Source organism: Drosophila suzukii, chromosome 2L, assembly GCF_043229965.1.
Source record: "Drosophila suzukii chromosome 2L, CBGP_Dsuzu_IsoJpt1.0, whole genome shotgun sequence".
Taxonomy (NCBI): domain Eukaryota; kingdom Metazoa; phylum Arthropoda; class Insecta; order Diptera; family Drosophilidae; genus Drosophila; species Drosophila suzukii.
This window is the reverse complement of record NC_092080.1, coordinates 5,900,438-5,915,664: the sequence shown is the minus strand read 5'-3', so window position 1 is coordinate 5,915,664 and position 15,227 is coordinate 5,900,438. Positions and strand designations below refer to the sequence as shown.

General features: G+C 40.1%; 1 protein-coding gene across 1 annotated transcript; it reads right to left on the bottom strand.

Moving 5' to 3' along the window:
• Positions 1–218: 218 nt before the first annotated feature.
• On the bottom strand, positions 219–13,981 carry LOC108021561 (ABC transporter G family member 2). Its single transcript, XM_070996478.1, has 14 exons — positions 13,840–13,981; positions 11,683–12,335; positions 7,537–7,654; positions 7,134–7,469; positions 6,835–7,073; positions 6,625–6,771; positions 6,051–6,563; positions 5,401–5,996; positions 3,253–3,500; positions 2,047–2,236; positions 1,609–1,993; positions 1,436–1,552; positions 1,169–1,296; positions 219–1,107 (listed from the first exon to the last, which is right to left on the bottom strand). Exons 2-14 carry the CDS (start codon positions 12,188–12,190, stop codon positions 328–330), a joined length of 4,305 nt encoding a protein of 1,434 aa, XP_070852579.1. The 5' UTR covers positions 12,191–12,335; positions 13,840–13,981; the 3' UTR covers positions 219–327.
• Between the last annotated feature and the right edge of the window lie 1,246 nt (positions 13,982–15,227).

The window sequence follows — 15,227 nt, the reverse complement described above, 5'->3', positions numbered from 1 at the left end:
CGGAAAAATGATCTATTGACCATTATTTGAAATAACCGGGCTTAAAAGAAGAGGGTTCAATTTCTTTTAAACTCTGCTTTGAGGTTCATGTATATTGGTTTGTGTCCTGACTAAATGTAGGTACCCGATGTACATTTTTTGTGAGACCTGTGTAAAAAGTAATATAATGGTAAAGAAGAAGAAAAATGGAATTTTACACCAAATAAAGAAAATAAATATTTTTCACAGAAATAAGACTTTATTTTCATTTATTTTTACCCCCGCCCACAAAATGTTTCTATTACTTGAACTTAAATGCACTTAAGACCCAGGAACTACCCAATCATATCATCGCAGAGCCCGCCGGATGACCGTGGTGAGGGTCACGAAGAAGGCGAACAGCAGGAGGACGATGAACATCCCCAGGGCAGCCAAATCCCAGCCGAACTCATCGCCCTGCATCTGGAAGTCCTTGAGGAACTGATCGGCCGTCCTGTAGTAGCAGAAGTTCATTGCGGCATGACACTCCAGTTCCCCGCGATCGTATCCATAGATGGCCCTCATCAGGCCCTCAAAGATGTACCTGAAGAAGGACACATCGCAGATGGGTCGCAGGAACCAGGACAGCTCATTCAGCCGGATAAAGAAGCCGGAGAAGAGGAGGAAGGGTATCGTGGCACTTGGCACCAGGAATATGGCCAACTGCATGGGGAACAGAGATCCCGCTATAACCCCTATGAAGTGGCCAATAAAAGCGGTCATCACACAAAGGGCCCAGCACATGGCGAATCGCGGCCATTCCGGTGGCTGACCCGTCATATAGTACCCGATACTGATGAATAAGGTGGGACAGATGAGCTGCAGGGGCAGATCGGCCAGGACCTTGGACAGATAGTAGGCTCCCAGGGAGTACCAGCCATTGTAGTATTCCCTGATGAATACCGCTGAATCCTGCATGCACAGCAGAATCGAGGGCATCGCATTGCCAGCGAACACAAACAAGATGATGAAGAACAGGCAGGAAACATTGGATACTATTTTCCCGGCATCGCTTCCTATCTGCCAGTAGACCACGCCCAGAAGCAGGCCCACCACCACGTGCATCACCACACGCATTTGGACAGCGACCTAAAATATAGGAATTATAATTATGATACTTTCTAGATCCATATCTGAAGTCAAAACCCACCATATCCCTGGACATGGATCGTAAATGGCGACGAAGCAGTACGCTCAGCTGGAACCAGAAGCCCACTTGCTCCTTACCACGCAAATGTGACAAATCCATGGCATCCTTGTGGACATCGATCAGTGCTGCTGGAATAAAATTAGAGGAGACAGAGAGAAAAGCGACAGATAGAGCAGAGGAAAGTGCAATGAAGAATAAAGTGCAGGAGCATAGAAAGTAGGTATGAGATAAACCATCCTGAGAACCAACCCGAGCATCATCACTTACTCTCCTCATCCGCTTGGAGCTTCACCACATTGCTGGAACTGCAATGCATCTTCTTGTTTTGTGTAATAAGCGATTCACAGCGCTCGGTGGTACAGGATTGACTGCACACTTCCAGAGCTAAAAAATAAAGTAATATTATAACTGATATTAAGGAACTTTAGTTGTAAATTTACCAAAATCGGCAGGATTGTAGTACTGTGGACAAATATGACCAGATTCTGCAAAGGAACCCAGCATTTCTCGCTGTTCACCCGAGTAGAGAACCTCCCCATGGGCCAAAACCAGGACATCGTCGAAGAGTTGAAAGAGTCGCGATCCCGGCTGATGGACCACACAAACCACTATCCTGCCATCGTGGGCCAATCGCTGCAGGTGGCAGATCACCTGGTAACTGGCCACACAATCCAATCCGCTGGTGGGTTCATCGAAGAACATGATGGGTGGATTTGTGACCAGTTCAATGCCAATGGATAGACGCTTGTGCTCGCCTCCGGATAGATTCTTCACCAGGGTCCTGCGACAGGTTTGCAGCTGCAGTATGTCGATAATGTCATCTATCTGGGAATTTTGACATTAGTTTTTACGTTCTTATATGGAATTTAATCACCTACAATTTTCTGTTTTTCCTGTGCTACTGTGGAACTGGGCATCTTTAGGTCAGCAGAGACCCGTAATGTTTCCTCGACACTTAGGAGATTTAACATTACAAAGTCTTGAGCAATATAGGCGGACATTTTCCGAAAGGATATCATATCCCTAGGTCGGCCATTTAATAGGAACTGTCCTGTAACTCCTTGGAGTCTGTAAATTGGGGGAATAAAAAATAATATCATTTCATTAGTAAGATCAAATTGAAATAGACTTTAAGCAAGAAGATTCATTCGAGATTTTTCCCTATTTCCAGTGGCTTTCAGAATGGGAACGCAAGTCTGAGCTCCATAACGTGAGATATTGGATTCCGATTTGGACGTGGGATACCTCTATGAGTTTGTGGTTGAATTTCCTTATATTCTACATTTAAACTTTTCTTTGAAGAGACGGTCAATATTTTGGTTCATTTTCATGGGAACCGAAAACCGCAGTTCTAGATTTAATAACTTGAGTTTTTGTATCCCGATCTTGAAGTGGGATACCTCTATGAATTTGTGCTTGAATTCTCTTATATAGTATATTAAAAATAATATTTTAAATGAGAGTCAAAAATTTAACCCATTTTTATGTTCAATTTTTCCGTATTTCTAATGGTACTCAAAATAGGAGCCCAAAACAGCACTTATAGTTTCCATAACTAGAGTTATTGCATCCCGATTTAGTTGGGATACCTCTATAAATTTGTAGTTGAATTCTGTAATATTCTACATTAAAATTTATCTTTTAAACGAGGGTCAAAAAATTAACCCATTTTCATGTTCGATTTTTTTGTATTTCCTATGGTGTCCAGTATGGGAACCCAAAACTGAACTTCTAGATTCCATAACTTGAGTTATTGGAATTCGACTTAGACGTGGGATACCTCTATAAGTTCGTGGTTAAATTCCCTAATATTTTAGACTAAAACATTCATTTTAGCAGAGGGTCAAAATTTTAACCCATTTTCATGTTCGATTTTTCCGTAATTGCAATCGCTTACAGAATGGCAACCCAAATCTGAACTTCTAGATTTCATAACTTCAGTTATCAGATTGCGATTTCGACGCGGGATACCTCTTTTAATTTGTGATGAAATTCCCTTATGTATTACACTTAAAAATTTTTTTTAAGAGGGGGTCAAAGATTTTTTTATTTTAGATCCCTATTTATCCTAAATATATACTCACTTGAAACCAGCCAGAGCATTGAGCAATGTGGACTTTCCGGCTCCCGAAGGACCCAGAATGGCCGTCAGTCGTCCAGATTTGAAGACTCCGCATGCCTCGTTAAGAATGGGACTGGAACCCTTCGTGGATCCGCTCAGACTATAGCCAACTTGGCTAAAATGCAGTTCTAGGGCTTTTTGCTTTTGGACCAGGCCATTTGCCTGAATTTGTACTGCGTTATCGGCCATCGAACGGCGGCTGATTGTTGTTTATGAATCAGATACCCGTGCGTTAGTTGATTTTATTCAATTTTTGTTTATGCGGGGATCCGAACATTAAGCCGGTCAACAAACCAGCGAACTGAACTGACGACTGCCCGATTCTTAATAAATGCAGAATTGACTTCGGAGCTTTTACTTATCTTTATCGAACGGTCGTTCGGGAGGATCGGGGATAATCTTATCGCATGTGTCTGTATGGATTGGATCAAGGTCGTCCAACCCAACCGAACGTGTTGGGGGAACAACTTGCATGTGCTCTCGAGATCCCCGCAGATCCACCCACTTCGTATTGATGGGATCTTGTCTGAGGTCAGGCGAATAGATTACTAGTAGGCTGAAAAAAGATCAGCGATAGGAGCTGTAAAAACATTTATTTTTAGAGAAATGATAATAATAAAAAATACTTTTCTATAAATGAGTTTATTCTATTGATCAGCGATCAACGACTTAGCAACCTATAAAATTGCAATATTAGTAATAACTTTTTTTAACCTACGCCTAAAAGTCAGCACCGATTTCTGAATCTGCGTGTGACCTTCTTTAGAGAGTGAAATTAACAATTGGCCGAGGCGACGGCACTGGGTAATTGATACCGAGTATTCAGTACAAAACAATGACCGCTGATAATAATCCACACCCATTTACATTGCATTCTATATAGAGCCCAAACTGCGTAATATAATAGAAGTTAGATTCTATAATTGCCTTTGTTAATTTCAGTTGTAGAACAGCTGCCGCTTATCACTAATTTCTGTTTACCCGGAATTATTGCTTTTTCAGCAGTCAGAGAATGCCCATAAATATATATTTATAATTTACATGAGCAATTTTCAGGGAAAACTGGTTCCAAAAGGCCTCAACTGATGGTTGCAAATCGGGTTTGCAAGCCATTCAATAACTCCAAGTTTGCCCTTTGTAATGATTTTTTTATTATTATGAATTGATTATTTATCACATTTGACCGACACTTTGTGTATATTTTATATTCCGTTTGGCTCTCGTCAATTAAGATTTCGAGTCGTGATCACATTAACCGACTGACAGAGAGAGGAGATATTGCGATCCCCAGTTGGCGACCACTTTCTGTTGATATTCAAAGCGCGACTGATTTCAATTGCTCGAAAGTCGAAAGCCGGCAACTGCTATTAATCGTAATTCATCTGGCAACAAGTTTGAAGTGCATTTAAGTTGCATTCAAGTTGGATCCACATGTGTAGCCTACTTCCGAGCTAGTAATAGAAAAATAAATATATATATGTATTAATTTAAAACAATAAGTTACAATATTTCATTAGCATTTTCAATGTCAGTGCTCGTTCAGACCTTAAACTCCATCACCAAAGGCAATTAAATGTCAGACAGCTTTATGGGAAATTATTCATCTCATTGAATTCAAAACCAGACAGTATTAACAGCCTACACAGAGCAAAATTAAAATTCAGTTTCAGGTAATAAAATCAAAAGTTCAATCTCAGTTTCAAATATTTTTAATAATATTTTCAAAGTCATACTCGCAGCCGAAGCCTGAAAATCAGGCTAGTGTTACAACTAGTCAATAAATGGTTCGTTAATACCATACAAAAATACAGTTGCTTATATGCTATGCTATAAAAATGTCCTATTTACAATTATTGATCTCGGTAACCGCCGTGTGTGTATGTTTGTCAGGGTGTTGCTTGTGTGTGTAAGGGCTCTACGATCCTTTGTTTCAGATATATATCACGATTTCCTTACGCTCTACAGGCTTTTCCAATCTTTGGCACATAAGTTTCTCTCGAATAAATGCTTAAAACGAAACCACAAATATAAAATAAAAACATTTAACTGTCGGCGGAATGTGGCAGGTTTCCTTTCGATCCTCGAGGTTCGAGGTTCGAGTGCCTCATCTAAACAATCTGAGGCGGAAGGACATGATGTAGAAGGCCAGGATGCGCAGGAAGACCAAAAGACCGAGCAGGAAGATTAGAGCCTTCATATAGTTGGCATGGGCAAAGTCGAAATCCTTAAGTATAAAGCGGGGCACCCTATAATGGCAGTACATCTCATCGCAGACCAATTTATCGCGATCATATCCAAAAATGGCCACCATGGCTCCTTCCAGACTGTACTTGAGGAACGATATGTCGAACATCCAGCGCAGCAAGATCGGAGCGTCCTTCTCCATCAGGAAGAACCCGCTGAACTGAAGGAACGGGCAGATGAAGAAGGGTCCCAGAATGGAGCCCAGCTTGAGGCTCAGGGCCGCTCCCACCGCCAATCCAATGCTCTGCGAGACCAGAGCTGTAACGAAGACAATCAGGAAGAACATGCCGAACCGCCACCACTCCAGGGGCTGTTGGGTCAGCAGATAGGTGGGCACTATGAACAAAGCACTGCAGATGATCTGGATGGGCAGGTCGGCCAGGGTGATGGCCACGTAATACGCTCTCAGGGAGTACCATCGATTGAAGTGCTCCCGGGAAACAATGGGGAACTCCAGGGGAACTAAAAGGTGTATCATATGAGTGATGGATATAGCCAGCTAATGGTTACACTTACACTTAACCAGTATTCCCGAAAACGCACAGTACATGATGAACATGATGGTGTAGAAGAGGTATCCAAAGGTATTACGAGCCTGGGAGGCATCATTGCCGATCCCATAGAACAGGCATCCTATGAGAAGCCCTGTGATCAGGTGAATGGCGAACCGCATTGTGGTAAGTGAGCTGTCCCTCCAAATCAGCAGGAATGTTCTCAGCAGCAGGATGCCCAATTGGCGGTAGAAAGGAGTGGCATAGATGTTCTGCCTCTTGCACAGATGCGAAGGATCCAATTCTAAAGTTCGCTTGGGTTTCTTCTTGCTCTTTGGCTTACAGCAACTTCCGGTGGTCTTGCCCCCAACATCACCACTTCCAATGACCCCTGTTTGACTATCCCACACCCGGGAGGATAACTCATTTATGGGCGTGAGTGGCTTGAACGTACTGGCCTGCAGAAAATTCGTCGGCCCGGATGTGGACATCACAGGAGCTGTCACAGGTGTGATCAATCCCGCAGCCATTAGTTGGTCTGAAAGGTAGAAGAAGCTTGGTTATTCCTTAATATATTATTTTAGACTTAATCCCCTTACCAACTTTCTTCATGGCCGCCAATTGCGCCACTCGGGCAGTCTTGCTCTGTCTGTAATCCTCATTGCGACCATTGTCCATCAGGGCCACCAGCTTCTCCAGCTGGTTGTCATCCACCGTGTCGTAGTCATGGGTGGCTATTTCCATTACTGAGGATTAGGTAATTAATGATCATTTCCTTTCTTTTAAAGAGTTCTTCATCCTGAACCTACAGTAATCCGCTGGATTGTAGGACTCCGGGCAGTGCAGATTGAGGGCTCCCAGGAAGGGCAGTAGGTTCTGGGCCCCACCAGCATAGATGCAACGACCCTCGCCGATGGCATACAGGTGATCAAACATGGCATAGGTCAGGGCACTGGGTTGATGGATGGTGCAGATGACTGTGCGTCCCTCGATGGCGAGCTTTTTGAGCAAATTTATCAACTGACCGGAAGTGGAACTATCCAAGCCCCTAAAATAATTAAAGATTCCAATCAGTTTAACATATTTCTTTACTTCTAATATAACCCACGTGGTTGGCTCATCCAGGATCAGCACAGGGGGGTTGTTCACCAGCTCCAGGGCAATGGCCAGACGCTTCTTCTGACCTCCACTCAGCTTGCCCGTCCTCGTGTGCCGATTTTCGTACATCCCAATGGCCTCCAGGATGCTCTTGACCCGCTCCTTTTTCTCGCTCAGGGTCATATGGGTACCAATCTTCAAATTGGCCGCAAAGTGCATCGCCTCTTTGACAGAGAGGAAGGCCTGCAGACTCGTATCCTGGCGGATGAAGGCCACATTCGGCTTAAAGGCCTTCAAGTCCCGCCGATTGCCATTTACGTGAAAATCACCCGTATAGCCATGGGTTCTGGAATAACAAAATAAAATCTTGTTAGATTGTATGCATAAAAGGTTTAAATTTCGGGTTATATTACGTGTATCCTGACAGGATATTGAGCAGAGTACTCTTTCCAGCTCCTGAAGGTCCCACTATGGCACTTAGCTCTCCAGACTTGAAGTAACCCGTTAGTCCCATCAGCACATCTTTAGTATCTGTAAAGAACAATCAAATATTTTAACAATTAAAAACTAATTCGAAATTAAATTTGTTAATCCACATAACAGTTCCAACTAACTATATAATCTCTAGTAATCACACTACTTTTATTGGTGGGATTTATAACTGATTAGTGAGCCAGATCCATAAAGTTACCTAATCAGCAACAGACTTCGGTTTTCAAGAACTTTAACTTAAATCGATTACTCACTAAGTGCGTTAAATCAAGCCAAAGATGACGATATTGATTTTCAAGATTAGTTTATGGTTTTCCCAGCATGGTTACCAAAAAAGAGCATAGGCAATTTATTTATTGTGATATTTTCATTACATTTACACTGAAAATAACTCAGTAATTAATGTGAATAATGTGGGAAACAAACGAGTATGAATGATGTTATACAATATCTTGTGTTTGTTTAATGAATTGAAGTCCGATTGACTTGTTGATATTTATTTGCTTCTCCCATAAGTTTCAAATGCAGGGTGTCCCAGATTTTCACATTAAATATAGTAAACTCGTACATTCCCAGTGATAAGCAAATCCCATTTCCCGCGATTACTGTTGTTCAATGCTGTCTAATCGCATTTGGCACTGGTCTCCCCAGTCGTTGGATGATAGTGCCATAAGAAACCTTAAGTTCAATATACCACTCGATCGGCTTTAGTGTGGGGTTCTGGGGTTCCTAAGCCAAATACATTGTTGTAGCCCCTTCTGAATGTCGAATGTGCCTGGTTAATCTGTCGATTAGCCATGGCTACTGGCCAATTTAGATTTGAGGGGTCTGCTCGCCCTCTTATCAATCACCCCGCCGTAGAATCTTATCGCCTCCGAGTTCTATGACCAAAATCGTTGTTAAATTGTCGCTTTACGTTTTTTTTTATGTCCCTGGGCCAGATGTTGAACTAGAGTCATCGCCGGGCAAACAGGTGTACAACGAGCGATTTTTATTTCATTCCCATGGCTGCGCTGGAGTTGGCCACTTTATCAATGTCTTGCCATGGCCTTGTACTTGGAAATGCATTTAGGAGAAGGGGGATTATGGGTTACACCCATTGAACACCTGAATCTGACCACCTCTCAAAGTTACACCTCCGAATTAACTATTAATTGCTTGTAACTGAAGAAGGCCACTATAAGGCAAAGTTATTGAAAAATTTTCCTTATCAAATTGATTGGTAATTGCGCTGGTAATTATATACCATTTTGGAAATGCAACAAACCTTATCTTCATATTTCAGTTTGACATTTACTGTGGTGGAATTTATGGTAAATAAATTAATTGAGTTTTGGAATATTAGCAATACGAAGCCTTTAAGAGCAGTTCCAAGGAAAACCGAAATTACCTATCAATAAAAACCTCTTCAAATATTTTTTAAGCACGCACAAGCCAGGCAGAGATCTCCGGTCATTTTAAAAAATCCGTATTAACTCATACCGGAAACTGTCCCCAACAATTACATCTAGAGCGTGCTAGTCTCTCAATATAAAATTGGAAGCTCGCGCTCTTAAGTCACCTTACTCATCTCAAAAGTTGGTCTTAAAGTCGGTCTCTTTGTGAAGTCTGGAACGTTTTAAAAAGGGAAAATGAGAAAATTCATTCATAAGCTACAACTATGATGACACGCGAAGAACAGCGATAAATCTGAGGAAACAAAGAAGAGGAGATGTTTCATTTAATGGAATTTAAGTGACATCAATTAAAACGCTTGCGCCTTTCTCATAAAAAGCAGAAACTGCTTTAACATGTTTTCATATCCCCTATGTTTTCTATTCTAATGTGCCTATCTAAGTGGGGCATCAATCGTGAATTATTTTATTCGTAGTCCACATAGCCATAGTAACAATGAAATTTTATCACATGCCCGACATGTGTCGTAATCGAGTTATTACCTTAGTTATATACACATGTACCTGCGATATAAAAATATCTATTTGCTTTCACTGGCTTCCGATTTTCAATAATCAAAATACTTTGATGGTGAATATTTTATGTATGTATAAAACATTCTTTTTATTATCAATGACTGGTAACGCGATAAAGACATTTTGTAGATATGGAACACCAGTAACATAAAGTCAATTTGGTTATGTTATGCTTTGCTTTCAAAGAAGTACAGGTGGGCTTGTATGAAAACTCAAGGATCTATTATTTCAGAGGGGTAGAACATTATACATATGTACCGAATACCAACCCAATTAGTTTTGTACCTAGCATTCAAGAATGGTTAACCACACACGAATTCCCGGTAATCACCCACCTTAATGTTTGTCAATGATTTATCGTGCATATAATCAGCGAGTGTCGCGTGCCATAATATCCATCAGGATCATAATCAGATACTTCAATGAGTCATAGGCCATGAGTCACCTGGGATACTTCTATTGGGCACATACTCACCGAAATATCTTTTGGGAAATAGCTATCTATCAGCAGTGCACTTGCGTGAGTCACTTACTATAAGTCCCCCTATATATCCACGATAAGAGATATGGTTAAAGAGAAGTATCAAGTAACTGCGATTGTGTATTTCTTCAACATATTCTTATCGGCATTGTAATGAGGGATCGGCAAACTGTAAACAAACAGTATAGTAACACTGGCACACTCGAAGATATGCAAATAGATCCATCCGCTATATATAGATATAAAAACCAATGACCTCCATATTTAGCCTTGACCATGCAACCACCCATCTTTTTTTTTTCTGCGTATGTCCAAGATCTATTTAACTTAATTTAAAAGGCTCTTTGAACCCAGTGATTCGCTCAATCAGCGGCTTGTCAATATAGTGAATTGAAAGTGTCTCGCCACGTTACATATGTTCATATATCCATAAAAGACAAATGATTATTGCCATTTTCTTTCCTGCAAAGCGGACTTTGCCCCATATTTAAATCTAAGAAATGAAGAGTGTCAAGAAGCTGATAATGCCAAGTGCCCTAATCTGAATGTCGCATGCAGGGCACTTTGATGAAATATGTTATTTTTAATGGCTTTATCTGGAAATTGATGAACCGAGACTGTATCAGATATCACGACATTTAGTGCTGATGGTTCAAATAATTGATGCAGTATTTGTGTTTCGATTGTCCTGGCATTAAGAACTCATTTTTGAAAATTCATATAAAAAATCCATTGAAGAGGCAGTGAACTGGGTATTTTTAATAAGGTTTACTGGACATTACCACGCCACCACGTATATAGTATGTATATTATAAAGCCAACCCTTAATTATAATTGCCAACAATGCGTGACTGGGAGCAGGCAGGCAATTTTATGACCTTGGGGTAAATGCTCTTCAGAAGTCTTTTGTTCAAGTAGGATTCCAAGTTTAGTACTCAGAATGTTCTGTATATTTGAAAAAATGCAGACTTCACAAAGTGTCAAAACAAAGACAGACTATTTGAGTGTCTTAATATTGTTTCTTGTTTGCATGAGAATTCGGAAAACAATAACTTCTTGTTTATTTTCTTTAAAAAAATACTATCAGTCCCATTTGAAATTGTCTTTAAATGTTTTCTGAGAAAGATCATAAACTTTAAAGATACAACTTTCTACAATATCACTCTATAATTTTTTTCGATTTCCGTAGATTTTATTCCTACTTCTCCGCTTACTATGACGTGTATCTAATTTCAAATTGAAATCAAAACAAAAAGTAGTTTGCTGTAGGTATAAACACTGGATCAAAACCAAACTTAGTTGTTACGCCCAACGTGTGGGGAGTTATTTTTCAATGTCATGACTGTTTTGAAGACGATCTTTACATATCAAATGATATTAAAACATAATATTGTCATTGACAATTCTATAACAATGTTATTGAAGGACAACATAAATGAAAATATCATTGAAAAAGTGCTTTGAAAGAATTAAGGTTAATTATACAGAATAGGGAGATCATAATATCAAACTAGATCTTCTATGAGACCTAAATTTTAAATAGTCCCGATTGGATTACAGTATTACATAGTTCTAGTTAAATGAGATCCCCCTAAATATTGGGATTGACAACTTACCCCTCTGGAAGACTCCGAACTTGGTGGTGTAGCGTATGTTTTCGAATCCTATGTTGATCTTCTTAATGGTCTTGTATTGTTCGTGAGGGAAAATTGATCCTCCGCTGGTGGCAGTACTGCTGCTGTGGCGGCTTTCGTCACTATTCTGGCTCTTCTGGCTCCGTTGACTTTGGTTGGCTGGTGACGAAATGGGCGTGGCGCCCATTGGAGTTCCATAGATGGATGCACTGGCCGATAGCACCGTGTTTTCCGTTTCAGCCAGCGGGGCATCATGGGATTTGGATTTGATATTCAGGGTCAGGTGGGGTGGTCGCTTAGAGGCCAATTTCTTGGCGGGCACAGGTGTAGTGGGTCGGGGTAGTCCTCCAGATCCTCCAGATCCTGCATATCCCCCAGATCTCCGCAATGGCAAATTGGTTTCCGAGTTGGACTTCAAGTTATTCAATCGTATCACATCGCCACCGGTGACATTTGGCGAAACCGCACTGGCCAAACTCCAACTGGACATGTCGTGATTTCTATATACTCCCCAGAACTTTTGATCTTTCGGCTTTCGTATAACCTTAACCCTCTTTCGGTTTCACTTTTATCTCTCTGCGTCTTTAGCTCGCGTTCTCCATTTAATTTGCTCTTTCCGCTCGTTGGTCGTAGGCCTGTTTTTTGCGGTAATTTCGAGGCGCGTCAAACAATTAGAATAAATAATATTTCGTATTTCGCGGGTGTTCGAGTGTGTGTGTGTGACATTTACTCATTTGAATTTTAATTCCGCTCTGTGTCTTGTCTGTGTGAGTTCATTCGCTTTCTAGCTGTTCCCAAGGGCGTTGTGGAGGGGGGTTTCGATGGGTGGTGGGGGAGGGGGGCTCATTGAGACCGGCAGACAACCCATTTAATAAAAAGTCGAACGGGTGGGAACAGTAGCTGTAGCCTGTTGCTAATCAGACCATGCCCCCAAAAACAAGAATAGCGCACAAACACAAGGCAGCACATGTAAAACGAGAGAGTTTAAACCAGGGGCGTGGTATAAAAAATATTCAAGGGGGATTTCTATTCTATAGTTAAAAGGCATTCTAACTTAATCTGAAAAAATGTATATTATTTTAATATATTATTATCTTTAAGGTTCCGAAACCCCCTTTAGCCGCCTCTGGCATAAACAATGTTTGTTGTTATTGCCACACGCAGAGCAAGAATGAGGCAAATGTGCTCTCTGTTCACAAAGACAAGCGCTGCGGGGGAGGAAAGAGGACACCAGATTATTGCGCTACAGTGAATCCAGACCAGCCTCAAAGTATCCCCGAAGGCTGTACTAATATAAGATTACAAGATACTTCCATTACAATAGGGAACCTAGATACACTGGCTTTGGATTGCAGATACACATATAAGTCTTATCATTCATATCAGTATTCCATCCTACAAGGACCATTTCTATCATTCTTTATAATACAACCATGTTGCACATATTCTTTAAAGATTATATTAAATTTTTTCTTGCTAGATAACTACCACAATTCTTTTTTTAAACCATAATAATATTTTTTTTTTTTTTTAATTTTAATTTTTTTTCTTTAAACTAATATGCCCTGTGTTTTTACTTTGTTGTGTAGCGCTTGCAAAATGCACTCAAGCTTCTTCTTTATGATGCAAATCGTGTATATTTACGTATATTTAGCACGTCGCTTCTATAGCCTTTGTTTTGAGCAATTGAGACGCACATTTAATCGTTCTAAGTTTTTGACTTTATACGAGCACCATATTTCTTCAGTGATATTCTCTCCGAAGCAGCTGATATATCTTTAGGTGTATGTGTGTTGGCCTAGCCATAGACTTATTGGCCCTCTGTCATTCCCACGTCTTTCGCGATTGGTAGTACCGCGTTGTTTTTGCTCTGGGCGTGCTAACTAAGTATCTAGTACGTAGCTCTCACTAAAAAGTATATCAGGTTCTGAGGCTTTTTTTGCGGCTTATCAACGACCAGGGGTGTGGGTTCAAGGAGGGGGGTACCAAAGGCTGAACCCACTAAACCACAAAAATATTCTGTTCGATTGGAGTATTCAGACTGATTATCACTATGTCAATGCAACTGATAAGCCAAGTGCAGCTCACACAAACACACACACGAACATCCGCACACACAATTACTGGATCGAGTATTACCGCGCGTAATTATATAGATGGCTATATCTTTTGAGGAACCGAAGAGCAGCGCGATCTTTAGCGGCCGTTGGCATGGCACGGAATGAATTCAGGAAAGTTGAGTTGAAAAATATGAACCGAGCTGATTAGTTCTCTCATAGAGAGGAGCGATGAGGAATAAAGAGAGAGCGTACAATCAGCTGTCTTTTCATAAGACCCCCACCATTACTACGCCCCTGTTCTAAGGTTTTTGTTTACGACTTCTCTCTCTCTGGCGGGGGTGATTTTTTTTACTCATTTATATTTGTATTATTGCTGCTCTTTTCGGGCTACTCCCAAAAGGGGGAGGTTTTACCATCCAAACTCCTTTGTTTTCCTGCTTCCCAGTTGCAGTTTCAATTCGCAGTCAAACAAAGAACGGGAGAGAAAACACGTCAAACCAGTTTTTGTGATGACTATTGCACTGCGCACATTGTAACTGCCTGCCCAAATATATCAAATAAATTATGCACATACCTATGAATATTATCCATCAAAACTTTGGTTATTTGATTAATTTTATTTCTACTTAGTTGAACTTTTTAAATTTAAATTAAAACGTTTTTTTAGTTTGTAATCTGGCAACCAGGCTAGAAAATTTGAAAAAGCGTTAGGGCATTAACCATTCCACCAAAACAGCTGATTAAACCCACCACCACTTTTCAGCATTGCCATACTCGAATTTTTTGGTGTGTTTGTTGGCGGTTAAATTCTAAATGTATATGTTAGTAGAGTATGTATCTGCCATAATAAGTAGTATTAAAAATATTGATGAACAGAAAAACCAAAAAAAGAAATTAACTATTTTAAAAACTGTATCACGAACATCTTAAATTTGTAAGAGATTTACAAAGATCTACAAGACCAATCAAATGAGAAACTATTAATGTTTCCCATATCCCTAAACGATGTTATACTGTTATTACTACATGGGGGAAAATGTTTAAAGAGCTTATTTACGCAAGGCTGGACAGTTTTAGAACAGATACCATGCTGCCAGTGGCGTATCCACGATTCAGTTGTGGGGGAATATAAAAAAACTTTTTTGAATGGAAATCAAAAATGTTTAAAAAAATGCATATTATAATTGTAATACCCTATTAATATTTTTTTTAAATTTTATTTTGATTTATTTATTTGGTTTTTTTTATCCCGAAGGGGGGAATTATCACTCATTGAATACCATTTTTCACCTAAATGGATACCACTTATCACACGCCTCGTTCTACTTGGACTCTATTTTGCAAATACTTTATTAAGATAGCAATTAATATTAAAAAAAATGTTATAGATAAAAGTAAAATACTAAAAAAGCAGCTTTAAAATAATCAATAATGTTAGTTCACTGTATTTTTGTAAAAGTATTATAC